The 27,561-nt window shown below is 38.5% G+C and overlaps 1 protein-coding gene across 2 annotated transcripts in view; it reads right to left on the bottom strand.

The window, feature by feature from the left end:
• Positions 1-27,561, bottom strand: part of Man1a1 (mannosidase alpha class 1A member 1) — a 172,844-nt gene that overhangs the window by 104,971 nt on the left and 40,312 nt on the right. For both annotated transcript variants that reach the window (XM_027402086.2, XM_027402087.2), the window contains exons 3-5: positions 25,723-25,819; positions 20,844-20,959; positions 8,874-8,954 (exon numbers count right to left, since the gene is read on the bottom strand). In XM_027402086.2, the coding sequence (XP_027257887.1) occupies positions 8,874-8,954; positions 20,844-20,959; positions 25,723-25,819 (294 nt within the window). The remainder of the gene's footprint in view (positions 1-8,873; positions 8,955-20,843; positions 20,960-25,722; positions 25,820-27,561) is intronic.

The following is a 27,561-nucleotide window of genomic DNA, read 5'->3' as shown; positions in this document are numbered from 1 at the left end:
CAGGAATGTTACTACTGCTATAAATCATAATGTAAATATCTGTGTTTCCTAATGGCCTTAGGTGACTTCTGTGAAAGGGTCATTCTACCCTAAAGGGGTCACAACCCACAGACTGAGAATCACTGTTCTATGGCAACCAGAGACTTTTTGTCTAGATTTTCTTGCTTTCTCTCTGAGAGAGCATCCATGCAGCCTTGTCTTATTAAATTCATTCCTGGTACAATATAGTCATTGGAATGTTCTATCTATCAAATATGAGATGGTATATTTAAAAAGCCTGGGGTTGGCTCAAAAGTTAAGAGCACTTGTTGCTCTGGCAGGAGACTTGGGTTTAGTTCCCAACACCCACATGGTGGTTCACAACCATCTATATAAGAGAATCTGATGACTTCCTCTGGCCTCTGTGGGTACCAGATATGAATATGGTACACACATACACATGCAGGTAAACATACATATAAAAACACATTGTTATTGTGTAATTGTGTACATGAGCATGCCATGAGGTATGTAAACGTCAGAGGACAACTTTGAGGAATCAGTTTCTCCTACCTTTATGTGGAACCAAGGATTGAACAGAGGTCATCAGGCTTTTGTGGTAAGCTCCTCTGTGCACTGAGCCATTTTGCCTGCCATAACACGTAATATGCATGTTCTCTCCCTTTTCTACATGTAGACACTCATTTTGATATGCTTTTCTCAAGTTTATTTTATTCATCTATATTTGTAAATTTTCACTACCATTTTTGCTTTAGTTAATCTTACTCTACAGCATCAGTTCCCCAAAATTGTTCCTGGAGATAATTCCACTTTAGTGTTAGCAGAATCACATTTACAAAAAGAAAGTGTATATTTAAGTAAAAGTATAAAATAAAAGGGAAAAGAAAAATTAGGTTATTTCTATACATTGAAATTTCAAAAAAAATAGGATGTAGTTTTTAGTATACACAAAATTACAGATTTATTTTAGCACCTCCAAGATTCTGGTGAATACATCCTAAATGCTTGTGTATTTACTGTCACCAGTGTGGATTTCATTCCGCTGGAGTGTGGTGTAGTAGAGAGCAATGCACAGCTCTTTTATTCTTAATAAAGATCATTCTCCTATTTAGTATTTATCTTATCTCTACTTATTTGTATATAATTATTATTGTTGTTGGAATTTCTTATACAGACTCTGAAAAACATTGTGTATTGACTGAACATCACTACAAACTATCTTCATTGCTGAAAGTGTCTATAACCAGTTTATTGCAGGTGCTTCCTGTCCCTCTCACACAGCAGTAGCCCAGAGTTCTCCGGCACCCACACTTCCTGTTTCATGTTTCTAATGATACCACTTCCATGGAGTACAGTCCAAACCAGAGCTGCTGCTTCCCTAATTTCACAACATAAATCTCAGAATTATTTTTTAGTTGATGTCAGTGTAGGGCTGCATATATCTATCTAATGGTGATCTATAAATTTCAAAATATTCCTACCCCTCAGTAATGAAATCAGAATCCTAAATTATGGCTGCTCAGAAACTATTCAGTGACATAATTTATGTGGATGAATTTTTCTAGGGAATTCTTTGATCTACATGTGCATGTAGAGAACCTTAGAGGTATATGAAACTAAGCAATGAATAATTTAGCCATGTTGGTGATATTTCTATGTAACAAGTATATGTTTTCATCTTGAAACAAAGTCAAATAACTGGCTTGGGGTAGAATAATGTTTCTTGGTCACATTCTTGGTAGGCAAGTCTCCTGAGTGCATTAGAGAAACAAAAAGCAAGTGTCATGTGGCAAGGCTTTTAGGAGGAAGAGGAAGGGGAGGGGTCTGATCATCCAACTTAGTACTAACTACTTCTCATATGGCAACCACATTTTGGAGAGTAATTATGTTCTGACAGATTATTACCATATTAATCAAAACAAATACTTATGACCTATATCTCAATGTTTATAGAACACTATAGAAAAAAATATGGTAAGAAAATAAACCCTTATGAACCAACACTTAAAATTCTCTAAAAACAGGAAAGTATATTTAAAAAACTTAACTTTTTCTTAAAAAAACAAAATGTAAAAAAATTCTGTAACAAATCAACTTTTACACAGTGAAACTGACAGGCAAATATGGAGAAATGGTAGTTATTTACAACAAAGCTGTTCTTCATTTTCTTCTCACTATTAAAGGTAGCCAAATATAGCTTGAGAAACACCCTTATAGCCTTGACCTACAGGCTCCTGCCATGCTACATCCATATGCAGCTTGGGTCCCACATCCAGTGCCCAGCCAAGTCTGGCCACCCCTGCCTGTGCTGCAACCAACCTCCAGGCTTCCGCCAGGATCCCAATGCCTCCTTCTGACCACAGGCTCTTGTCACACCATAACCAACTTTACCAACCCAGAAACTGCATATACTTATCCAGGCCTAACCCTGTGAATCTGCCTCATCCTGTCATCTCCAAACCCTCCTCAAACCCAAATATACCTCTATACTCAAGGCTTGAGCCAGGATGCACATAGTACACACCAGCCCAGTCCTCTGTGTCCACCAGACTTCATGCCATCTAAACCACATCTAACATCTAGGCCAAACCCAACTTGCACTGCCTCAACTTACTCTGTCCATATCAGACACAGAGCTAATAAAAATAACCCACATGTACAAATCTCATTGCAAAAATACAAATAACATGAAAGATAAAAGCAGTATCTCCCATATAAAATCCAGCAGTCCTGTAGACAAATTTACCAAATGAGAATTATGTAGATGAACCCAGGACATAGAATTTAAAAGAACAATTATAAGCTTCATCAAAGAATTCAAGGAATTTAAAGAAGACACAAAGAAACAGCTCATTGAAATAAAGGAGAAAGAACTTACTTAAGGAGAATACATACCTGAGTGAGACCCAAGAAAATATAAACATAGGTTTGATGGAAATAAAAAAGACAATCCAGTACTTGAAAATGGAATTCTATAAAGAGAAACACTGGAGAGCACTCAAACTGAAATGAAGTTGGAATTGAAAAACCCAATAATTCAGCTAGAAAACTCAAAGGAAACCCTTCTAAGTAGGTTGAATTAAGCAGAACATAAAGTAGAGGATCTAGACCAAATAAGCAAGGAATATAAGAAAAATAAATAAATAAAAACGGAGGCAAAATATATAGAAAATGTGGGATACCATTAAAAGACCAAACCTTCAAGTTATAGAATAGATGAGGGAGAGTAATCCCAAGTCAATGGCACAGACCATATTTTCAGCAATATCACAGAAGATAACTTCTCCAAACTAAGGAAAGACACATACATACAGATATAAGAAGCACACAGAACTGCAAATAGACAAGACCAGAAAAGAAATTATTATATTATATTATATTATATGGGTATTATAGTTAAAAACCTACACAGAATGAAAAGAGAGTATTGAAAGCTTCTGCAATTCAAACAACCAAACAAGAAAACCAAACACAACCAATTCACATGTAAAGGAACACCATCAACATAACAGACTATTTCTCAATGGAAACTCTGAAAGCCAGGAGCCTGGAGTACTGCTAACAAGCCTTAAATACCAGGATGACCAACCTAGGGTAACATACTCAGCAAAACTAACTGCCATAGTTGATGGAAAAAGAAAATATTTCCAGACGTGTGTGTGTGTGTGTGTATCCAACAAATCAAACCTAAAGTTAATGCAGGAATCAATATTTTGGGATGAAGAGAGAAATGAGAGGCTATGGAAAGAAATATGAAGCCACAATTACTAAAACACAAAGTACCACTAAGAAGACAAGCAATAATACCAGAAATCAAGATGATGACAACAATTAACACACACATTTCAACAATAACTTTAAATATTTATGGCATTAGTTCTTCCAGTCAAGGTATACAGCTTGGCTAAATGGTTCAAAATTAAAAAAAAAAAAATCCATCTATCTGTTGTCTACAAGAAACACACTTTAGCTTTAAAGGTAAGCACTGCCTTACAGTGCAAGGATGGATACAAGCACCCCTATCAAATGGTACCAGGAAACAAACAGGCATCACTATCCTAATAGCTGACAAAATAGAAGTCAAGCTAAACCAGCAAGATAAAGAGCAAGACTTCATTCCAGTCAAAGGAATAGTTACCCAAGATGAATGTGAATCCATTAATAGGTGATTTCAATAGTCTACTTTATTAAATAGGTCATCTAGATAAACAGAGAAACATCAGAATTAATGGACACCATTCATACAAGGAACTTAACAGCTATCTATAGAACATTTCACCCAAACATCAAAGAATATAATTCTACTCAGTAGCATACTGGGAATTTCTGAAGTAGACCTCATTCTGGGGCATGAAACAAATCTGTATAAATTAAAAAAGACTGATGACTTCATGTATCCTATCTGACCACAACTAGATAAAACTTAAAATTGACATCAAATTTCTAGTATAAAACTTAAAATTGACACCATACAAATTTCTAGTAAACACCCAAACTCAGAGAGATTAAACAACTCCTTACCAAATGCTGAATGGGTCAAAGAAGAAATCAAGAAAAAGTTTCCTGGAACTAATTGAAAATGAAATACTACACAAACCCTCTGAGACACACTTGAAAGCAGGTTTACCAGGGGAATTTTATAGGTCTAAGTACCTATATTTAAAAAATCAGAAAGATTACAAATAAATGATATGATGTTGTAGCTAAAAAAAATTGGACAAACCAGAAAAAAAATTCAAACCAAGCTGACAACAAGAAATAATAAAAATCAGAGCAGAAATTAATGAAAGAGAAGTAAAAATAATATCAAGGATCAATGAATCTAAGGACTGGTTCTTTTAGAAGATAAAGAAGATTAATAGAGCCTTGACATAACTAACCAAAATTTAAAAAAAGGGCCAAAATTTACAGAATCAGAAATGAACAGGGAAACAGACACCGAAGAATTTCAAAATATTATAAGGGAATACAAAAAGGAAGGAAGGAAGGAAGGAAGGAAGGAAGGAAGGAAGGAAGGGAAAGAGAGAGAGAGAGAGAGAGAGAGAGAGAGAGAGAGAGAGAGAGAGAGAAAAGAAAGAAAGAAAGGTGGAAAGAAAGAACTCTACTGTTAAACTTGAAAATTTAAAAGAAACGGGTGGATTTCTAGATCAAACCAAACCACCAAAATTAAACCAAAAAGTCAACCACCTAAGCAGACCCATAACAAACGAGGGACTTGAAACAGTAACAAAATTCATCCTAACTAAAATAAAGCCCAGGACCAGATGGACTCACTTCATAATTCTATCATACCTAAAAAAAAAAAAAAAAATACTACGGCCAATCATCCTTAAACAATTAAAAAAACTAAAAGGAGAGAGCAGTTATAAATTTCTTTTATGAAGCCAGTATTATTCTGATACTAAGACCAAATAAACACACAATGAAAAAGGAAACTATAGGTCAATATCCCATCTGAACATAAATAACTGCTTACTTAATAAATACTTGCAAACAGAATGTAGACACACATCAAAAAGACTTTATACCATTTCTAAGTTGGCTTTATCCCTGAAATGCAGGAATGGTTCAACATAAGCAAGTTAATAAATGTAATAAACCACATAAGTGGACTTTATTTAAAAATACATGACCATTTTAATAGATTTAGGAAGAAGCTAATATGTAGATGGAAGACAATATCCAACATGCCTTCATGATACAAGTCCTAGAAAATTAGGGCTAGAGAGAACATACCTCAACCACAATAAAAAGCTATATAGGAGAAACCAGCCATCATAAATGGAGAAAAACACAAGCCAATCATTGATACTACAGTCAGGAATGAGGCAGGGATGTCCACTAGGACACTCCTTTTCAATACTGTGCTTGAAGAACTATCTGGATCAACAAGACAAGAGGGGGAAACTAAAGGGACACAAAGTGGGAAAGAAGGCATGCTATCCCTACTTGCACATGGCATATTACATAAAAGAGATCTCCCCCTCCCACCCCCTCTCACTCCCCAAAAAAACCCAACAGAAAATTTCTAGAACACAATAAAGAAATTCAACAATGTGGCAGGATATAGAATCACTTTGCACAAATCATGCCTTTTCTATACATGAACAACAAATATTTCCCAAAAGGTGGAAGGTATTTAAGTTTCTACTGAAGTTAACACACATTTCAGACACAGGGCCCAGAGGCCCCAGAGCTAGAATTGACCTGAAAGCCTCATGCTTCTGAGGATTAGTTTTCCTGGCACCAGGAGGATCCAAGCAAGCTTCCAATGGAGGGAAGCAACCTAGAGTCCTAACCAGCTACTATACATATGAACCAATTGATGATGACCAGCATGGCCAAATAACCCCAAGGGTGCAGTAACCACTGCTCTCTAATTGGACTTAAAGACCCACTCAACAAGACGGAAATCATGCCTAATACTGGAATCCTAGTCAACTACCCAGAGCCAGTGAAGTCACAAATCTTGGAAGAGAACATACAACTGCCACTACACTAAGCCAGAAAAATCCCTAACAACATTCTGAATATATGCTCTTATACCTACAGATAAATAAATGTAATCCTCACTGCTCATCAAAGGGACTTCTCTTTGCAGCAGAGGAAGACCTTTCCAAAAAGCTACAATCAATCAAAATGAAGAGTTATGGAGCCAGTCCCAAATGATACATCTATAAAACAACTCCTATACCCAAGGCTCAAGATCTATCCAGAAATGGGGCAGGAAGACTGTAAGAGCCAGAGGAACAGGGTTTGCTGTGAGATTATGTCTCATAGAGAGGACAGAAGCTATACCCACATAGTCTAAATCAACCTGCATCCTTAAACATGAGCTTAACAAGGACCATACTAGTAGACATTGTAATTTGGATAGGGGAAAGCTCAACCCTACCCAGGCAACTGAGAAACGCTGAGAGTGGAAGAAATGATCTTCCACAGGAATGAATACACCAACGGGTTATTCGATGGTTATCAAATGGTGGGCCTAAAAATATATACATACAAATAACATTGTACAGTCTGAACAGATTATATTTATGTATGTGTATATATTTAGTAATTATATATATGTATATATATATATATATATATATATATATATATATCCACACAGAGAAATATATATGTGTATGTATGTATCTGTGTGTGTGCATATAATGACAATTAATGAAAACACAGGTCATGGATTTTAAAGAGAACAAGCAAGGGTATAATGGAGGATTGAGAGTGAGGAAAGGGAAGGGGAGATGATACAATTATTTTATAATCTCAAAAACTAAAAGTAATTAAATAAAAATTCTTACAAGGCCTTAAGCTAATTATTCTAATTGCAGACAAATGACATCATCTGTAGACAATTCATTTAGATAAGCAATACAGATATAGCAAATATTCATAAAAATAGAAATACTCACATATACAGAATCTTGCAACAGTAAACAAAACTAAAAAACTCATGCAAAAGGACACATCTTTGGAAGAAATATACATTCATTCCTTTCTGCATTCCCCATAACTCCATCAAACTCACAGTCAGAAGGGTGCAGTCGTTGTTTTTTTTTTTTTCCAAATTGTGACATCTACATGTAAATTATGAAGGATGTCAAAAACCATGAGAAGATCTGGGCCTGGGATGCTCAGGGACCTGTTCACTAGAGAAATGTCCATTTAAGCCCTGCTACTTTAAAATGGAGTCGCTCCAGCTTGGGGAGGCTAAACTGGACTGTACATATAAGAGAGGGGGAAAAGCTGGGTAAAGTGAGCAGGGAGAATAACACAGCACAGGGCTGTGCTCCCCAGGCTGGAAAGATGCTTAGGGCAGGATGACACAGGGGACTGTGGGGGCTATCTACATACTTAACAAAAGATATGGAAGAATAAAATCCAAAAAGAGAAAGAGAGGGAACAAGAGTGCAGTTGCTACTACTAGTAAAGCACCTTGGAGACAGGAGCAAAGTCAAGCAGCCTGTCTCATTAAACATTTATTACCCTGCTTAAATCTGTTTGAAGCACAGAAATACATGAAATACTACACAGGCTAAGATCTGCTCTTCCCCCAGCCAGAATGCTGAGGCTAACGTAAATCTGATTGACATGCAGTTGAAATATGTGATTGTTTTTCCTTGATGTCAGCTTTTAACACTGTCAGTATTACAGGTGAGTCCATTCCCAAAACTCTGGGTGGACGCTTCCCATAATTCACAAAGTTATCCAAATGCTTTCAATCAAATAGGATCAGTGTCCTTTATGAACATGATACAAAAGTCTTTAATCTACCAAAAAAGAAAGAAAGAAAGAAATAAAGAAAGAAAGAAAATTAAAACTCCCTGCTTTTCCCCAAGCAGCAGATAATTCATTAAGCCTTGACTCAGGAAGCGAATAAAGCCATTCTGACAGGGACACTGGCCTGCAGGACAGTGTGTTGGCAAGCTCAGAGCTGCAGCCCCCCCAATTTCACAAGTACTGTAATTTTCATATCTTATTTGTCATGCTTTCTTTGCTCAAAAAAGGTTTTATTATGTTTACATACTAACATTAAAATAAATTTCATGACAAAACTTCACCTACTAGCCTGCCATTACACTAAACATCTGTACTATGTCTGCAGACATGTGGAATTTGTACTTCTCATCATAGCAAATATAGCATAATGGAGCCATACTTTTTAAATGTCTTACCTTAACCTGGCAATATGAACTTCCCCAGCTTGCTCATTTAATTAGCACATATTTTGAGAAATAAAACTGACCACCGGAACACGAAAATTGAGTTGATTTTTCCTAAATCCATGCCACAAGTGGCATATTTAACAAAAAGGGTATTTTGGAGACATTTCATGATTCACTTTTCTATACCACTTTGCAACTTACCTCTTCCCCAGACAAGTAGTAGGCTGACAGCAGTCCACCGACGAAGCGTATATTTACTTCAAAAACAGAAACTTCAGCATTCTAGGGAACGAAAATGAAGAAGGCGTGAACATAATGATAGCACATGTAATGAAAGCACATGGTATGATAAGCAGCAGTAATTTCAAGTCTGTTTAAACCTGTGTGCTTGCCCAGGGGCACCTATAGACAAGACAGAAAGTCCCCTGTACATAGTGTCAAAATATGGTTAGACAGATAAAAAATACTTTTGACTCCAAGTAAAATTGTAAAAAGACCATAAACTTGAATTTTTTCTTTCTTGTATGTGAAACAGGCCCAATACTTGATATTCTGTATCTGTACAAATGCAATAGGAACAGGGCTTTTATTACTATTTTTTTTCTCATTCTGTGTTCGCCTTACTTCACTCATTTGCCTGCTTTTTCTTCCTGAAAGGCCAATCAGGCTGTAGTGTGGCTGCTAGCTCCACACGAGGCTAGCAATCTTTTCCCATTATGTTAAAGTGGCATAGACAGAATGCTAATGGAAAGCCAGGGACTTGAGTTCCAGTGTTGCTCTCTGTCTTTGCCTTCCCACAGTCCCAGCTCTGAGATGACATTCTGCTTGCCATGAAGGTGATAATAATGGGAGCTGTCATTGCTGGCGTGGTTATTATTTATATCAATAGTAACTTGCTTTTATTATTTACAACGTGGCAGAGGCTTTGGCCATCTCTTGATGTCTTTTAATCTTCATACTGATCTTAGGGATTAATTATTACTCCTACACCCAGTCTATGGATGGAGAAACAAGCTAGGCTTACAGTGATTGATGTAACCTTTTGGAGTTCACACAACAGCAGTAGAAGTAGGATTTGAATGGGAGTATGTTTATTCATGGTGCAAAACTTGCCTATTCTGACCTCTACAGATACCTCACAGACTAGGTACCATGTCTAATTATTGATGGTTGGATAATTGTGATGTGTCAGTAGTAATTACTGCCAATAGTTTTATGATTCTATAATATTTGACTGCTAAGTTCATCTGTCTTGTAGCTTGTAATTAGTTTATTAGCACAGCTGACCTCCAATAGATATAAGGTATACTTCATTGGGCCTACTAAGTAACTGTCACTTCTGTTCAATACCAAACCACTCACAGATAAAGACAAGGGCTAGGAGCAAACTAGAGTGTACGGAGCCAGCCTCTGGCAGATGAACTTTGAAAATCATCTGAGACAGTTATTATCTTTAGGGATTGTTTATTGAGTAACTACTATGTGCCAGGCCCAGTCCTAGGTCCTATGAACACAGCAGTGACAAAAATGACAACATCCTTAAATTGGCTGAGACTACATTTTAGAAAACATTTTCAGAAGCAAGAGGTAAATTATTTTATTCCTACGTGTTCTCCCTCAGAGGATACAGGGATCTAATAATAATGGAAGCTCCCACATAAATTAAAAGTTCCTGCAAAAGAAAGCTTATGAAAAGAAGTTAGAGAGAACCTTTGGATAAAGTTGGATAAAACCATGCTGTGAGTTTGTTTAATTGTACTGATTATTCGTGATATGCAACTTCTCTATTTTGATTAAACACCCTCTGTGTTGTGCATCTTATCACTGAAGGGTATCATTTTGAACAGGGATCATTTAAACACCACTGTCAGCCCACACAACATCTGACAAAGAACAGGGAAAATTTACTAATTTAGTTTAGCTAACACAACTTATCTCTCAGATCCAAGAGAAATAATGTCTAATAAAATCTAATGATTCTAAGTCCTTAAATCATATTTGCCTCAGTTTGTACTTGTATATTTTAGCTTTTAAACTAGAAATCAGGTCCCCCTAGTTTCTTTCACTTACTGAAGCACACGGAGATGCTTTTCTTTCCTTTTTCTGGCTTTGGGCTCATTACATATGCTTTCCCTATTCCTCATATGAAAACTTTGGATAGTTAAGACTGTTCTGTAGACATCTGATAAAAATTATTGCAAGGTTGGGGACTGAGCCATGTTGATTGAAATCAGAAATATATCTCAATCTAGACATCAATCACTTATTGGATGCAGTTACTCAAGCAGCTATTGATCCAGCTCTGTGTGTATTCCAGACCCTGCATTCTATTTATCTTGCTCTGCTAGAAGATACTGAAAGATAACCTTGCAAAGTGCAGTCAGTGCTCAAGGTCAGTGGCTATGACATTTGAGTTGCAGGGACTGAACCATCTAGGGAGCCCAAAGCAAAGTCTGGACCTTTGAAGTCATGCTGCTTCCCAGTGATTAGGTTGTCCTTGTCTTTGAAACTCTTGCTCAAGAATATCACAGCATCACAATTCTGAACTGTCACCATCTTCCTGTGCTTGGAAACTAGAACTACATCTGAAAACACAACCCCTTTACAATTAATTTCTTCTGCCTCATTTTCTCATTTATTTACAGACCTCAGTTTGAGCTCTCATAATATTGTAGGCTATATTATCTTTTGGGCCAGAAGATTGACATTTAGACACAATGGGTCATTCCTTATAGAACCTTAGGTTAAAAAATGGTGGAGGGGAGACAGAATTTCATACTATAACAAAATGTTTAACAGCTATGAAAATGCTGGCCTGGGGGCTAAGGATGTACTGATATTTTGTTTGTGTTTTAACAAATAAAGTTTGACTGAAGATCAGAGTGCAGAGCGCAGAGCTAAGCCACTAGAGGCCAGGCAGTGATGGCATACACCTTTAATCCCAGGACTAGGGAAGACAGAGGCAGACGAATCTCTGTTAGTTCAAGGCCACCCTGGGATTCATGAGATTTAATCAGTCTAAGAGATAAATGGCTCACACAAAGGTGATCTCAGCACTTGGGGTCCCACACCTTTAATTCCAGCACTAGAGAGGAATATAAGGCAGGAGGAGACAGGTGCAGTGCAGTCTGAGGTTTGGTAGAGACTGATGCAGTCTGCTGCCATTCTGATGACAGGATAGCCCTTTTGGACTGAGCACTGGTAGAGGTGAGAACTCTCAAGTGACTGGCTACTTTACTTCTTTGATCTTCAGGCAAGCTTTATTTGCTAAAATGCAAACAAAGTATCACTGCATAGGGAGATGGTCCAGTGGGTAAGAGGGTTTGCTATGCAAGTATCTGGGCCTAAGCCTGAATCCCAGCACCTATGCAAAAGGGTGGGCAAGGCCATGTGTGAATAAGTGCAGCACTGGGGGCCAGAGAAAAGTAGGGCCTGGGAGCTCCCTGTCCCAGGCCAGCCAGACCAATCAGAATAGCTGGTTTCCAATTGGGTGAGAGACCTCTCCAAGTAATAAGGCAGAGAGTCATAGAAAAAGGCCACATATTCTGTACATGCAATAACAACAACAACAACACACACACACAAACACACACAGAGACACACACAGCCCTACACCATGTACATACACTGATAAATTAATTAATTGATTAATTAAAATTCTGATGTGATTTAGGAAGAGTAGGTTGCAGGCTGATTTTTTTTTTTTTTTTTTTTTTTTTTTTTGAGGAGCTGAGATCCTGGAGAACTGGTTTACTCCGATTGAGGGGAAAAATAGAAGAGGGCAAGAAAGGAGATGCCTTGATAGAGGAAGCCAGTACAGGTTTGGAGAGAGGTCTGGCTCAGGGGAAATGTTAGGGGATCCACGGGGGATGACCCCAACTAAGAATCCAGGCAGTGGTGGAGAGGCTGCCTTTGCTGCCCTTCCCCTATAATGAGATTGATGAATACCTTGGTTACCATTCCTAGAGCCTTCATCCAGTAGCTGATCAAAGCAGAAACAGGCACCCACAGCTAAGCACTGAGCCATACTCCTGGAATCCAGTTGCAGAGAGGGAGGAGAGATTTGCAAAGGAGCAAAGACTGTGCTGGAGAAACCCACAGAAACAGTTGACCTGACCTAATGAGAACACGGAGACTCTAGTGGTAAAGCTGGGGAACCAGGATTGGATCCAAGCAAGCCCTCCAAATGTGGGTGCCAGATAGAAGGCCGAGGCAGTCTATGTGACTTCTAACTGTGGAGCCAGTGTTTATCCCTAGAGCACAAATGGACTTTGGGAGCCCATAGGGAGACTATTGCAGCCCAGATATGGAAAGGAGGTACTGAGCCCTCCCCCTGCCCATGATGATGGACTTTGATGATCCCATGGAGGGCCTCACTGTCCCTGGGGAGTGGGTAGGGGGTGAACTGGGGGGTCATTAGGGAGCATGGGAGGATGGGTGGGTGAGGGAATGGGGGGATGTATATGTAAATAAGAGTGCTTCTAAAATAAATACTTTTTTTTTTAAAAAAAAAAAAAGCAGATTGAGTAAGCAGGAGAAGCAAGTCAGTCAGTAAGCAGCACCCTCCATGGCCTCTGCATCAGCTCCTCACTCCAGGTTCCTGCCTAGTTTGCATTCCTGCCATGGCTTTCCCTCAATAGGCTGTGACTAAAAATATGTAAGCCTTACCTCCCAAGTTGCTTTTGGTCATGCTGTTTCATCACAGCAATGGTAACTCTGACTAGGACAGTACCTATAACTTGGGTCCCTTAGGCCATTGAATTCAACCTCAAGTTCATGAATTCTCTTAATTTTTTCTTCTCCAATTTATAAGACGTCTACAATTATGAGATAAATTGACAAAGACTGCTAAATGGGGGAAGGGATACATGTTCTCCTCTCCTAATCCTTAAATTAACATCTTGTCCCATAGCTGTGCTGGTAAAGGCTTCATTCTAGTCAACAGGTCATAAACACATGGGTGTGAAGACTCATATCAATTTGGTGACAAATGAAGTGACCCCCTCAGAACCCTTTTTAAAAGGAGTGTCTGAGAGACTCTCACTAGGCAAGGCAGCATTTTAAAGAGCACAAGAAATTACAGTTTGGTTTCATTTTTATAAGCAACCTAACCATCAAAATTACCCATAGCATAATATTTAATAGATCCCAGTAAGCAAAAATCACAAGCTTGGCCAGGAGAATAAAAACATATGATGGTTCTAGAGCAAAGTCAGGTCCAGCTCCCATTTGCCTGAGAAACTATAAAACCATAAGCTTCCTTTGAGAAGGTAATTTATTTCTTTGAGTCTCCAGGCCATAAGAGAGTTATTTATAATATAGCTTTTTCAGACATTAACTATTAGGATTCTACACGCACAATATTTCCATTGAGTTGAAAGGATCTTTTGGACAAAACATTTGATCCCTAATTCAGAAAATCTTCTTTTACCAACGACTGCACCAAACTCCATCAACTGCCTACATAGATATCTGTAACAATGGGGTTCCTAGCCGGGCGTTGGTGGCGCACGCCTTTAATCCCAACACTCGGTAGGCAGAAGCAGGCGGATCTCTGTGAGTTCGAGGACAGCCTGGTCTCTAGAGTGAGTGCCAGGATAGGCTCCAAAGCTACACAGAGAAACTCTGTCTCAAACTCCCCCCCCCCAAAAAAAGAATGGGGTTCCTGTGCCAGTATGACCCATAACAAACACACAAGATCCAGTAATAGTTGCCACAGGGCATATCCGTGCAATGACTGTGATTACCAACAACTTCCTCACTACAATCCATTGTAGTAATTATGTCCAGGAGCAATGCTAAGGTACCTACACATATGATAACACTGCTTTGTACAGAAAACCTTGCAAGGCCTCTAACTAAAGGAATTGCGTATACATTTGGCCTGTGTTTACTAGTAATTATGCCTCCTTAAAGAATGCTACTTCAGATTGTTGCTTCACACTTCAAGGATTAAGAGTATATGGAAAACTCAAAGTGCAGTACTGCCTTACTGTTCCTCACTGTGTGTCCTTGTAGCTCTTAGTCTCATAAGTAGCAGAATACATTTCTTAAGACTGTTAACATTGTTTAAACTCTTAAAGCTACGAAGACAGGCAAGTAACGGTGCTGTCTATGTTAATAGGCTAGTTTTGCTATGAAGGTCCAGAAAGGATCCAAGTAGCAGCTCAAATCTATCAGTAATCACTATTAGAGAGTCAAGTTCCTATTAGGGTCATGAACTAAATAATTACTCCTGGCCAGGTACCCCAAATATCAAATGGCAAACACCCCATGATTCTGTTCAACAGGAAAATTAGTCATCTGCACCAATCAGCATGTAATTCTGCTTTAAAACAAACGTTTTCTAGGAGTAAAACTAAGTCGGATGGCACTTCTTTCATGCTTCATAGCATGAACTGTGGGGCAGGCACGTGAGAACATACAGCATTGGGGTTAAAGTGGAAGGACATCTGTCCCAGAGGACTCCCCACAGCTTTTTTGGTGTGCATATTTAAAGTGAAACCTAGGAGCATGTTTGGAGTGTAGATCTGTAAGTTTAAAAAACAAAAGTCACCTTGCCACCAACACCTCTATCATGTAAAATGTATAGGAATCATTACATCACAGGCACAGCCCTGACACTTGGCAGAGCTTCTCCAGCATCCTTGTCAGTGTCTGGAGTCAGCTAATCTACTCTATTCTTGTCTTTACCAAAGAAAGCCCTAGCTCCCACACCAAGTGCTAAGTAACTCCAGTGCTGAAAGATGTTGTAAGGACAGCTTTTATCTAGCTTTCACGTCTACAGAGACTTTGTGTGAGGGACTGCAATCCAGAGAACATTTCTACACATTCTATAAAATTTGTTATTAAAGATAATTTTCAGTACCTCTAGTTAATACAGTATTTTTTTTTTCAAAGTGGCAATATAAGAGAAGCTCAAAATTGAATTGAGTAGCACTCACGCAGGAACTGTGCCATTTTCCATATTGTAGCATGTTCCTGTCTCAGGAGCCACTACAAACCTTCATGTGGGTAGCTTAATGCTGTGTAGATCACCTGTACTTACATTCCAACTATATAAAAATGACTTAGCACAGCTACCACTGCATTCCATGGGCAGGCCCTCCAACGCAGTCTCCCACGTTGAGTCCGGAACTAGGACAAGAGAGACAGCTGCTTTGTTTCACAGGCATTGATTTAATTCTTACTAAATGGCATAATCTAATAACCACAGTGATATGAAGATTACATGCCTAAGTCCCAGACTCAGATTCTTAAGATGTGTATGGATTTCTCAAGTCTTTGCATTTCCTCACCATTGAAAAACAGGGTGAATGAATTAGGTTGACCTTGTTCACCATAGCTCCTGTTTGCTGCATAACCTTAGGAAAATGAATTAACTACATTAATCTTTAAAAGTAAATACCACTATTCTTCATCTATAAAATAAAGAAATACAAATACCTATGCAAAACACTCATCAGCATCAATCAATCAATCAATCAATCAATCAATCATCACCAGTGCTAACCTCTTACAGCTCTCCTGCCTGTCTTGCCTTTCTCCTTGTTTTCCTCCAGTAACCCAGCTTCAGCTAAGGTGTCCATTTCTCCTGCTAGAGAAGTCCCTGAAGTCACTGATCCTTAGGAAGAGCTTGGTAAATAATTAACATATGAATGGATAATGAATAAATAAGAATCTAGATTTTTTTTTTAATCCTAGGCTTACACTGAATTGAAATTAGGAAGACCATCAGAGGATACTAAACATTTTGCATCTCATCTGTACACCTGAGGGAGTCTGCACTGAACACAAGTTCCATCAGTGGGGTCCCCACACTTACTCTCTAAATCACATTAACCCAATGACTTATTTAAAACCAGTCATAAAAGACACTTGGATTTGGTGCTACCAAATGAATCAGCTTGTTAGGACTTTGGGAATGGCAGCACAAACGCATTGAAAAGCAATTTGTATATTTAAGTGATAGAAACAGTCTTCTGCACATGCACACGTTCTCTCAACTGTAGGACTTATTTATACTTGGGAACTCTAGGACTAAACTCCCAGGAATCATGTTTCTATCTCAGTTCTATATCTTCTTTCCTTGCAGTAGCATTGGAAACACTTATATGCATTACATGTCAAAACAAACAATAACAACAACAAAACAATAAACCTTTGGACTTTCAGCTTAAATTCTTCATAAGGAAAAGGTGTTGATTTAAATGCAGGCAATGATGTGTCCTCTAGGCTACAATATTATACGTTATCCTTAAAACTGAAATACATTTCTTTTTCTATTTTAGGTAAGGCTTATTGTTCTCCCCTGACATGAATGCAAAAATCAATTCTCAGGGTTTCTTGAAGGAAAATCAAGCAGTTGTTGAAGCATCACTTGAAGCTCTGTGTTGAGTGTGAAAATACAAGATAAACTCTCACATGTGTTTTATAAAACTAACTAAAAAATAATGAGCTAAAGAACTGTATCGTGCAGTGAAAAGAAGAAAAACAAAAAAAACAAAAAACAAAACCCATAAACCTAGTTGGATGGTTGTGGCACACACCTTTAATACCAGCACTTGGGAGGCACAGGGAGGCTGATCTAGAAAGGCCAGCCTGGTCTACAAAGCGAGTTCCAGGACATCCAGGAACTTGCTGTTATACAGAGAAACCCTGTCTTGAAAAACAAAAGCAAACAAAAACCAACCCCCCCCCCAAAAAAACAAACCCATATACCTTTCTTGAACTTATGCACTACTCTTTTTAATATGAGAAGCTCTAACTCTTTATTATTGATATATGTGTTAAAACAAAAAGGTCTCATATAGCCCAAGCTGGCTTAAACTTTGTATATACCTGAAGCTGGCCTGGAAATTCTGATCCTACTACCTCTACCTCCTGAGTACCAGGATTAGCAGGCATGTACCACCATACCCAGTTTTTATATGGTGCTGGGGACTGAACCTAGGATTGTGTGAATGCTAGGCGAGTACTCTACCAACTAAGCTATACTTTCAACCTGATAATATATATTTTATGGGGAAATATGGTAATAATTGTAGATAGAAAGAGGCACAGAAATAGTTCAAGTCTTCTCAATGCTTGAATAGTATAAGGCTAAGGAGATGGCTCATTGGGTAAGATAACTTGCTGTGCAAACATGAGGACCTGAGTTCAAATCCCAAGCACACATATAAAAAGCTGAGCATGGATGCACATACATGTTATCAGAGTACTCGGTGTGTAGAGGTGGATGGGCTATGGTGGGGTCAGAATCACAGGAGTTTGCTGTCGGGCAGCCTAACCAAAATGGCAAGCTTCCAATTCAATGAGATACCCTGTCTCAAGGCAATAGGTGGGAAGTGATAGAGGAAGACACCCAATGTTCTGCTGTAGCTTCTCATGTGTGTCATGTGTCTCTCCACACATATATAATACTACCACACACCACACACACACACACACACACACACACACACACACACACACACACACACGAGAGAGAGAGAGAGAGAGAGAGAGAGGGAGAGAGAGAGAGAGAGAGAGAGAGAGAACATAATAAACAGAAATTTGAGACACATGGCTACAATATTTAGACGTATATTTTGAAAAGCATAGTCTGATTATCAGTAGTACTAAAATGTATGTTTAGATTAAACTTAAAAGTTTAAAAGTCAACATCTTGATAAACATTTAATGATAGCTTAACTCCTTTACTCTGTGAGCAAGGACTCCAAGTGACATATTTTTCTTGGCTTCTATTTTGGTTTATAGTCCCTATTTAGATTTGCTTTGCCTTCTCATGGGTTCTGGTGGCCCACAGAAATACTCTTTTCACTAATTAGTGGCCTGAGGCCAGCCAATCAAACTTCCACTACAGTGACATTTTGTCTATTACCTTGGGAGGCCACTGTACTGAGTTCTGAAAAATAAAACAGTGCTACCCTCCAAGTCTCTTCATCCCTCAAGTTCAGAGCTCAGGATACCACTCATCATGAGAGCAAAGCATTGCTGTGGGATTTAGGGAGGTTTCTGACAACAAGGTATGTATCCCCAACTGACCAACCCAAGAATCAGAAGAGGGGCCTGGGACTGCTCATAGGTCTAGTGCCATTGAAGTTACTAGGTGTGGAAGAGACATCACCTATAGCTGAAAGATGAGCATGTGGGGTTGGTAACCAGATTCATTCCTACTAATAAGCATTGTTAAGACAACTGGACTACAGCTCAGTGTGCTTGGAGAGCACATGCAAGGCCCTGGATTTGATCTCTGGCACCGCAAAAGCCAGCCAGCAAGCAAACAAGACTTAGTTTTACTAAGTATTCCTAAGGGAATAAATTTTCTACGCTTAAGTTTTCATGTTTAGTTCTATTAGTATCATCAGCACTGCCACATAACATTCCACCCAACAGTTCTGTAAAGTTGAACCAGCAGCTCTTTATATCCATTTTTCTCTACATTTGAAATGAAAGAGCTTGGGGCTGGATAGTGGCTCCACAGTTAAGAGCACTTGTTTTTGTACAGGTCCCAGGATTAGTTCCTCACACTTATATTGTGGGTTGCAACCATCTGCAACTCTAGGTCCAAGGGACCCAACTCCCTCTTTTGACCATCCGTGGGTACTAGGCACATGCATGATACATAAGCATAAATACATGTAAGATATTCATACACATGAAAATAAATAAATCTAAAAAATTAAAAACAAGACATCTCCAAAGTTCCATAGTGTCAGAATATTGTCTCTCTCCTATTGTAGAGTCGGTTATCAGGAAGATTAATTATAAACTTCAGTCTGTCCATAAAACCTTCTAAATGTAGCATGGATAGCAATTAATCAAAGGTTTTAAAGTCAAAGTGATGGACAAAGCCTGGTTTATACTTTAACACTCTGGCTAACTCTGGTGTCCACTTGCCACGGGAACAATGCAGCAGGGTGGGCAGGAGCACCCTCTTCCTTTATCCCATTTCAACATGCAGTATGCATCTTCCACTTTGGCCATGAGGATTCCCAGGTATTACTGAACACTCCCTAGCTAGACAAGAGGCTTACAAAGATTTCTGCAAAGTAATCTCAGATTTAAAGTAATACCAATAGTGCAGCCATAAGTTAAGGAGTTTTAAAGAGTTGGGGACAACAAGCTTCCTTTTTTGTTTTCTGTTTTTAGAATATGTTCTTTGTCAACACCCTTATGGGTCAAAACAATGACTGTCTAGTTAGATCCAAGGAGACACAGTTCTCCCTAACCATGTTCATCAAACACTGGAGCTGTCTCCCTCTATTGCACTGTTCCCTCAAAGCACAATGGGTCTCAGGTTATTTGCCAAGAATGCAAGTATACCTAAAGCTGAAGGCTGTTATTTATGCACACAGATCTAGATGTAGGTGATTTTTTCTTTTTCCTTTTACTAGTAGGAATACAAGAGCAACAAAGTTGGAAGTCTTAGTTAAGTGACAGCGGCTGACAATGCTATGTGCCTTGTACAATGTCAAGATTAAGTACCTGGGACATGGCCCTGTGACAGAGTCACAGCTCCAACATACAGCCAGCTATATGCTATGTAATAAGCTTTATAGGCTTCAGCATCCATCCCATAGGGTTGCTGCGGTATTTTGAACAGGAAGATTGGATAATGTAGACTACTTGAAATATTTAGTTCTTTTGACTTACCCTTAATTTGACAAGAAGGACATATGCATGTGCAATAACTGAGAAGGATAGAGTAGGAGAATGTCTTTACTATTTAAAGTTGCATCATTTGGAGCTGTAGAGGTCACTCAGCAAGTGCATGCTTGTCAAGGAGGGGTACCTGAGTTTCATTCCCAGAACCCAGGTCAAAACAAACAAACAAACAAAAAACCTGGGTGTGGTGGCATAAGCATGTAACCCTAGTGCTGGAGAGCTGGGAACAGGCAGATCCTTGGGTTTTCTGGCTAGCCAGTCTAGGCTAGGTGGCAAGTCAAGGTAGTAAGAGACCCTATCTCAAAAACTAAAGGAAGAAAAGAAGGTGGATCACCCTGGAGGAATTATAGCCAATGGCATTATCCATATATACACACACACACACATGCATAAAAAAGTTGAACTTGTTTTTACTGGCCCAGATGATAATGAATGTGTCCAATATAGGGTATGGATAGGCTTAAACATAAGGTCTCAAAGAGCAGTTTTAATTTAACTTACCACATTAAAATCTAAATATTTTTTAATCCATGATTTAGCTTCCTGAAATTCAGTCTTCATTCCCATAATGAAAAGTGTATCCAGGGCATCTACGATTGTTGCTCCTTTGATGTTGCCTGAAAAACACCAAAAGCATCTTTCAATATTCTTGAGATGTATACATATTGACCACAGCTGGAAAAAACTGTAATTCTCAACTCATTAACAAACAGTAATACTGTATAGAGTATTCATTTCCTTCAGAAAATAAAATATAAAAATACAGCATACCAAACCAAATTTTTCATAGGCTATAGGCTATGAACACCAATCTTTAACATTGACTTTGAGTTGGAAAAACTAAACCCCTTGGAAACATCATTTGTGAATGCATTCTCTAGACTAAAAAGGAAAGGATAAGCCTGAAGCAAAGGGGTAGTTGTCATTAATTTTTGTGTAGTTGCGCTGGAGTGCACTTGTGTGAAATTTGCTAGATGTAGAATTATCACCATGCTTGCTCTTTTAATTCATTGCAGCAGTCACCCTTTATCTGCAGACAATATGTTTCAAGAACCCTGGGAGATGCCTGTTGTAGCAGATAGTATTGAACCTCATATATACTACGTTTCTCCTAAGCATAAATACATTTACTGCCTTTTCCATTTTAACACTTAAGCACTTTAGCCATACATAACCTTTGCAGTTCGATGTGGAACAACAAAACTAACTCAGATTTCTTCTTTCTTTTCTTTCCGGTTCCATGGACAGAAGATTCATCCTGACTATAGCTCTTAGTGACCTCAGCATATGATTTTCCTGCTCCCTTTCCACATTAAGCTGGATATCAGGTACTTTTATTGTTAAAGGAAATACTTTTTAGGCTTCTCTTTGGCACACTCAAATTGCCAGCATGGTACTCTTGTACTTTTGAACCATTAGTGAAATAGGGTGACTTGGACACAGAGAATAAAATGCCAAGAGAGACGAAGCAAAATGGCTACCAGATGACTGACAGGTGGACACTGGAATGTGTCCCATCCAGGCCAGACAGAGCTGGAGGCAGTCACAATTTCACAATACAATGATTGAATACCATTTAAAGGATAAGGATTCTTGGTTTTAGAATCTTCCTCAATGTTTTCAGACTGCTGTTGGCCATAGGTGACAAAATTCCAGAAAACAAAAGCACAGGTAAGCAGGTGTTCTATGTTCTGACTTGAAATCCTTGCCATCTATAATGTCGTGGCTGATCCCAATGCCCTTCTCTTGTCTAGCCAGACCCAGGTTCTGTATATTCCCTCTGAGCTCCCTCTGCATGTAGATTTTTACACTTCTCAGGCACCCATCATGTTCTGTCATCTTTAGTCTACAAACCTTCTTAAAGGAGAAAGATCACATTTTGTACATTCCACATTCTCCTTGGTGCCCTTTATGAGTGTAGTAATGATGTTCAATCAATGGCTGTTGAAAGTCTGAGTACTACATTTATTCAGTGCAAATCCATAAATAAAAATGGAACACACTTCAATGCACACACTGTTCAAGTAACAAGCTGAGAAGCTATCATTAGGAAACCAGAAGTAATAGAATATTAAAATACTTAGTTTTCTAAATCAGACTAAATTTAAATCTTACATAATGATAAAGACATGAAAATTAGAAAACTTTTAGTGTCACACTTTATCCTAATCCAATGTTCTTAAAAATACAGTTTTTTTTTTTTTTTTAAACAAAACTATGGAATCAAGGGAAACATTACAGGTAATGTTTTCAGGTCACATTTTGAAACATGATAACAGATTCTTATGATTATTGATTTCTAATTTCTCAGTCATTAGGAGCTGTTTTGTGTTGTTGTTAATACTTTATACTGAATATAACTGATCAAACACAAATGGTTCTCTTTGAGGAACAATTCTGTCAAAACTGTAGCTCTGCTTTCTTTTTTTACAGTGGAACTGGGAGGTGGCAACTCCTCGAGGTCACTTCTCATATTCATGAGCATCGTTTTAAGTTAAGGAAGGAGCTGGTTTTCCTTTCACAGGCAAACAGGTGAGTTTCAAGTAACTGGAAAGAAATCGCCATCAGAAGGAAGCATCAGTGTTGAAGGACTCCTCGGATGCTCCTGACTGGCAAAAACGATCTTCACAGAGCAGATTGCCTCCTGAAAAGCAGGCTGCTCTGGGGGACCAAATTCTGAATAAGCCACTGAATAACCACTCCAAAAAACTAGGGGAAAAAAAAAAGAAATGTTTCTTTCTTCTATGGTTTGCTGAAAGAACACACAGGCACTTGCAGACAAAGAATTTGGCTCAGATGCATCTAATGAAGGCAATTAAAAGTTTTTCTCACCTTCGAAAATAAGGCCTTTTAATTTTTGCAATAAGTCCCTGGTGTTGATTTTTATTATAGAAGAAAATCTTCCATAGCCTATTTTAATTTAAAAATGGAAATAGATTCCATTTGATTAACAGTTCATTTTGCTATATTACTATTTGAGGCCTTTTGTAAAGATTAGGTGCTTATTTGCTTCATAAAGTGTTTTTTACTGATAAATCCAGTGAAAACTGTAGAAACAAAAAGACTCAAAATGTTTTTAAAGTTTATTATTAAGACCACTGATCTATTAACAGTAATCTATTCAATGAAGATATGGTGAATTAACACAAAACTGAGTTATCTGATTAACTGTCACTAAGAGGAAAGGAAAATAGGGTAATTACTTTTAAAGACTGATTTATTATTTATTTTGTGTGTATAGGTGGTTTGCCTTCATGTGTGTTTGTGAACACATATGGGCCGTAGCTGTGGAGGCCAGAAGGGGATGTCAGATCTTCTGGAACTAGAGTTAATAGAGAAATGCTGAGCTGCCATGTGGGTGCTGGGAATCAAACCTAGGCCTTTTCCAACAGCAGCCAGAGCACTCAACTGCTGAGCCATCTGCCAGCTCAGATTTAAGTTTTTTTAAAAAAGTTATAAAAGTAAACATTCAGCAGGGAAGGTTGCCTGACTTACCGTGAAATTCCAGTTTCTTTCTTAAACTTGTACCTCTGCTCTTTCATGGGGCCTTGTCACAGAGTCCTGAGAGATGACTGGAGCTACATCTGAAGTCACTTCTGTTGCAGGCACTCACTCCCAACTTAAGTTCCCTGTCTCTGAACTGAATCATCATGGTGACACAGCAGTCTCTTCCACTCTTCCATGCAAGGCCCTTCTCCCTGCATGGGATCCCAATGGCTCCTGGTACTCTATAAATCTACCAAACCACCTCACACTTTGAGAATTCACTGTTTATAAGCATGCTGGCTACACCACACCATCAACTCTTGCAATGACTTGGATTACCTCCTTCAACACCAGTGATAGAACTGGAGCTAAATTGATGAAAAGTCCCTAAGAAACAGAAAAGCAGGATACTGGGATTAGGAACATGGAGTCTATCAAGCTGGAGTTCCTGCCCTGCCATGCCAGTGCATAGGCAACTATCTCTGAGAAAGTTCTCTGTGTTTTATCTTTTTTTTCTCACCAAAAATGTACATAAATGAGATGGAATGATATGTGGCAGAGTGGCACTATATATAGTAATTGTTCCATAAGTGTCACCAGAAATTGTTACTTGTTATATGAACTGGTACTATTTAAGATGTTTGGTTAAAGTATGGAAAGTCATGCTGGTGAGTTCAACAGTGACAGAGTTACTTCCTTTCCTTTACCCCGTTACTTACAGTTAAAGTTTTGAGCACTGGAAAGAAACCAAGCCCAGGAGGTGGCCCTGAGGAGGTCTTTGTTCAGAGGAATCCATCAAACATTGCTGGTGTTTCCTTCTTTCCGTAATAGGAACATTATTAATACAAACAGTACCAATCAGAGTGTTGCTATGAGGACCAAGTGCAATACAGCAAAAAGCAGTAGATGGAAGTTCAAACAGCTGGCCTAATCTGCTTGCCTGGTCTTCCTCAAAACAAATAGTGGAAAGCTACAGACAACCCAAACTGAGTTACAGAAGGGATCACCATGGCCCATTACTTCAGCAAGATTATCTATAGAGACAGAACTTTTAGGCAGCAGGAAGCCCTTAATGCAGGTAACCAAATAGTCTTCTACAGGAATCACCCCAGACCTTAAAACCCAGCTGTGTCCTCCATCCCTGGAAGTCAGCCCTGGGCATCAGTATGTTTTACAGTTACATGGGTCTCTCTGACACAGAGCTGGTGTTCTTTATAAAAGATACATTATGTGCAATCTTTCTACAGTTCCAGCAGAGGTTCAAGATTCCTAGCAACATGGAGGGCCTGGAGAATCACAGAACCCTACCAGCCTTTTGACCATCAGTAAGTTCAGGGAACTTAGAGAAAAGACACTAGCATAAAAAGCCAGGAGTGGTGTTTCATAACTATAATTTCTGGAAGGTGTGGCAGTGTGAAAGACAATACTCCACCCCCATTGACTCATATATTTGAATACATTGACCTCGGTGTGTGGGAAGGATTCTGAGGTATGACTGTCATTGGGGGTGGGCTTTGAGGTTTCCAAACCCATGCCATCACTAGTTAATCTTTCTTTATCTCCTATTTGTGTATAAGAATATAAGTTCTTAGCTACTACTCCAGTGCCATGCCTGCCTCCTGCTGCCATGCTCCCCACCATGATGGTCACCGACCACCTTCTGAAGCTGGAAGCCCCATTAAATACTTTCTTCTATAAATTGCCTTCATCATGGTATCTCTTCACAGCAACAGAAAAGTAACTATGACAGAAGGCTAACTCGGGAGCAGTGCTGTAAATTCAAGGACAACCAGGGCTATGTGCTTAATTCCAAGCCAGCCAGGGCTAAGGGAGTGAGAACTTGTCTCAAAAAACAAAAACAGAAAATCCTCAAATCAAAGCACATCATACTCACCAAATAAACTGCTTGAATGGCCTTCTTTTGATATAGGCTTCAGTTCATTTAAGCCCCAGGCATAGCGTTTATAATTATTCCAAGCATGGTTCATCATCTGAACAGAGATAAAAATGAGATTACAATGTGAACTGGGATGTTTTTGTTACAAGATAGATCATAGTCTTTGGATTTGAAGGTTACAGCATTAAAATTCAGTGCTTAGTCTAAAAGGCTGATGATTAATTAAGAGAGAGATGGCTGTGTAAATTAGGACAGACATGAACAGAACATATGCATTACTTCTTTATGCCGACAAATACAAAGTTGCCTTCTTGGAACCCATTTAATCTTATTTATTGATATCTATATATTGATCATCTTCAAAAGTCAGTCCCTGACAACAGAAATTTAGTTTATCCTAAAATGATGAATCATTCCTATATTTATCTATTTCATTCTCATAAGATATCAGATCTGGAAACTTTGAATTCATATTTTTGTACAAGGTCCTTCCTATTTTTATTTACATAGACAAATGTTCCAGGTTATCACTTTAAATACCTCAGTGCTTTTTGATCAAGAAATATGAAAAAATATTTTGAAATAAGGACAAGAAAGAAAAAGAAACCCTACAGTTATGCCTGGAGTTTGAAAAACTGTATTATAATCAGTCTTGAATAAAATATGTATTTGGCCGGGCATTGGTGGCGCATGCCTTTAATCCCAGCACTTAGGAGGCAGAGGCAGGTGGATCTCTGTGAGTTCAAGACCAACCTGGTCTACAAGAGCTAGTTCCAGGACAGCCTCCAAAGCCACAGAGAAACCCTGTCTCGAAAAACCAAAAAAAAAAAAAAAATGTATTTGTATACTCCTATGTTAACTGGTGATAGAGCCTATTTATTCCCAAATTAGAGATCAATATCATTTTTAAATGATATTTAAAAATTTATGGGACAGCCAACTGTCCCATAAATTAGTTGAATAAAAAGTTTTATGACTCAAAAACTATGTGTAATAATTAGTATTTAAAGACTGAAAAGTTGAACACAGGGCCTCACACACAACAGACAAGTACTCCTCCACTGACCCATTTCCTTAGGTCTCTTAGATTTTATTTTGAGACAGGATCTCACTAAGTTTCCTGGACTGAACTTGAACTTACCATGTAGCCCAGTCTGAGATCACAATCTTGACTCAGCCTCCAAAATTGTTAGGATTATAGACCTGTGCTACCAGGCCTGAATTATAATTATTTTTATACAGAGTTTTAAAAGAGTTAAGGACTCCTCAATTCATGCTTACTCATGCCACTATCTTATAGTAACAGTCATCAAAATATGGACATGATATGAAAATGTTCTCATTTTACAGGGCCATTACAAACATCACATACGGGGGCCAAAGAGGCAGCTTATCAGTGAAAAACACTTATTGTTTTTGCAGAGAACCCAGGCTCGGCTCCCAGCAATAACATAATGGATAACAACTATCCACAGTTTCACTTCCAGGAGACCTGATGCCTTCTTCCAGGCTTCTCGGGGACTAGGCATGAACATGATGCATATACATACACATTCAGGGAAATTACACACATAAAATAAATAAATCTAAACATGCTTTTGTGATGTATCACATAAATTTGTTGACAGTATTCATGGGCTGGTTATCACAAATCGTCTTCAGTAAGATCAGTCTGACTCAAAACAGAATCTATACATGTTCCTGACCACAATAGTGGGTACCTTTGTTTACCTATCTTCTATTTTATTTTCCATTCTCACCCATGTCACTACTAACAGCTACCAAGAATCTATACTATCCTCTGGGTATTCTGGCTGTTTCTCTTCTGCATGGTGC

Source organism: Cricetulus griseus, chromosome 2 (assembly GCF_003668045.3).
Source record: "Cricetulus griseus strain 17A/GY chromosome 2, alternate assembly CriGri-PICRH-1.0, whole genome shotgun sequence".
NCBI classification, from domain to species: domain Eukaryota; kingdom Metazoa; phylum Chordata; class Mammalia; order Rodentia; family Cricetidae; genus Cricetulus; species Cricetulus griseus.
Note: the sequence above shows the minus strand (reverse complement) of the source record. Positions and strands in the feature narration are given on the sequence as shown.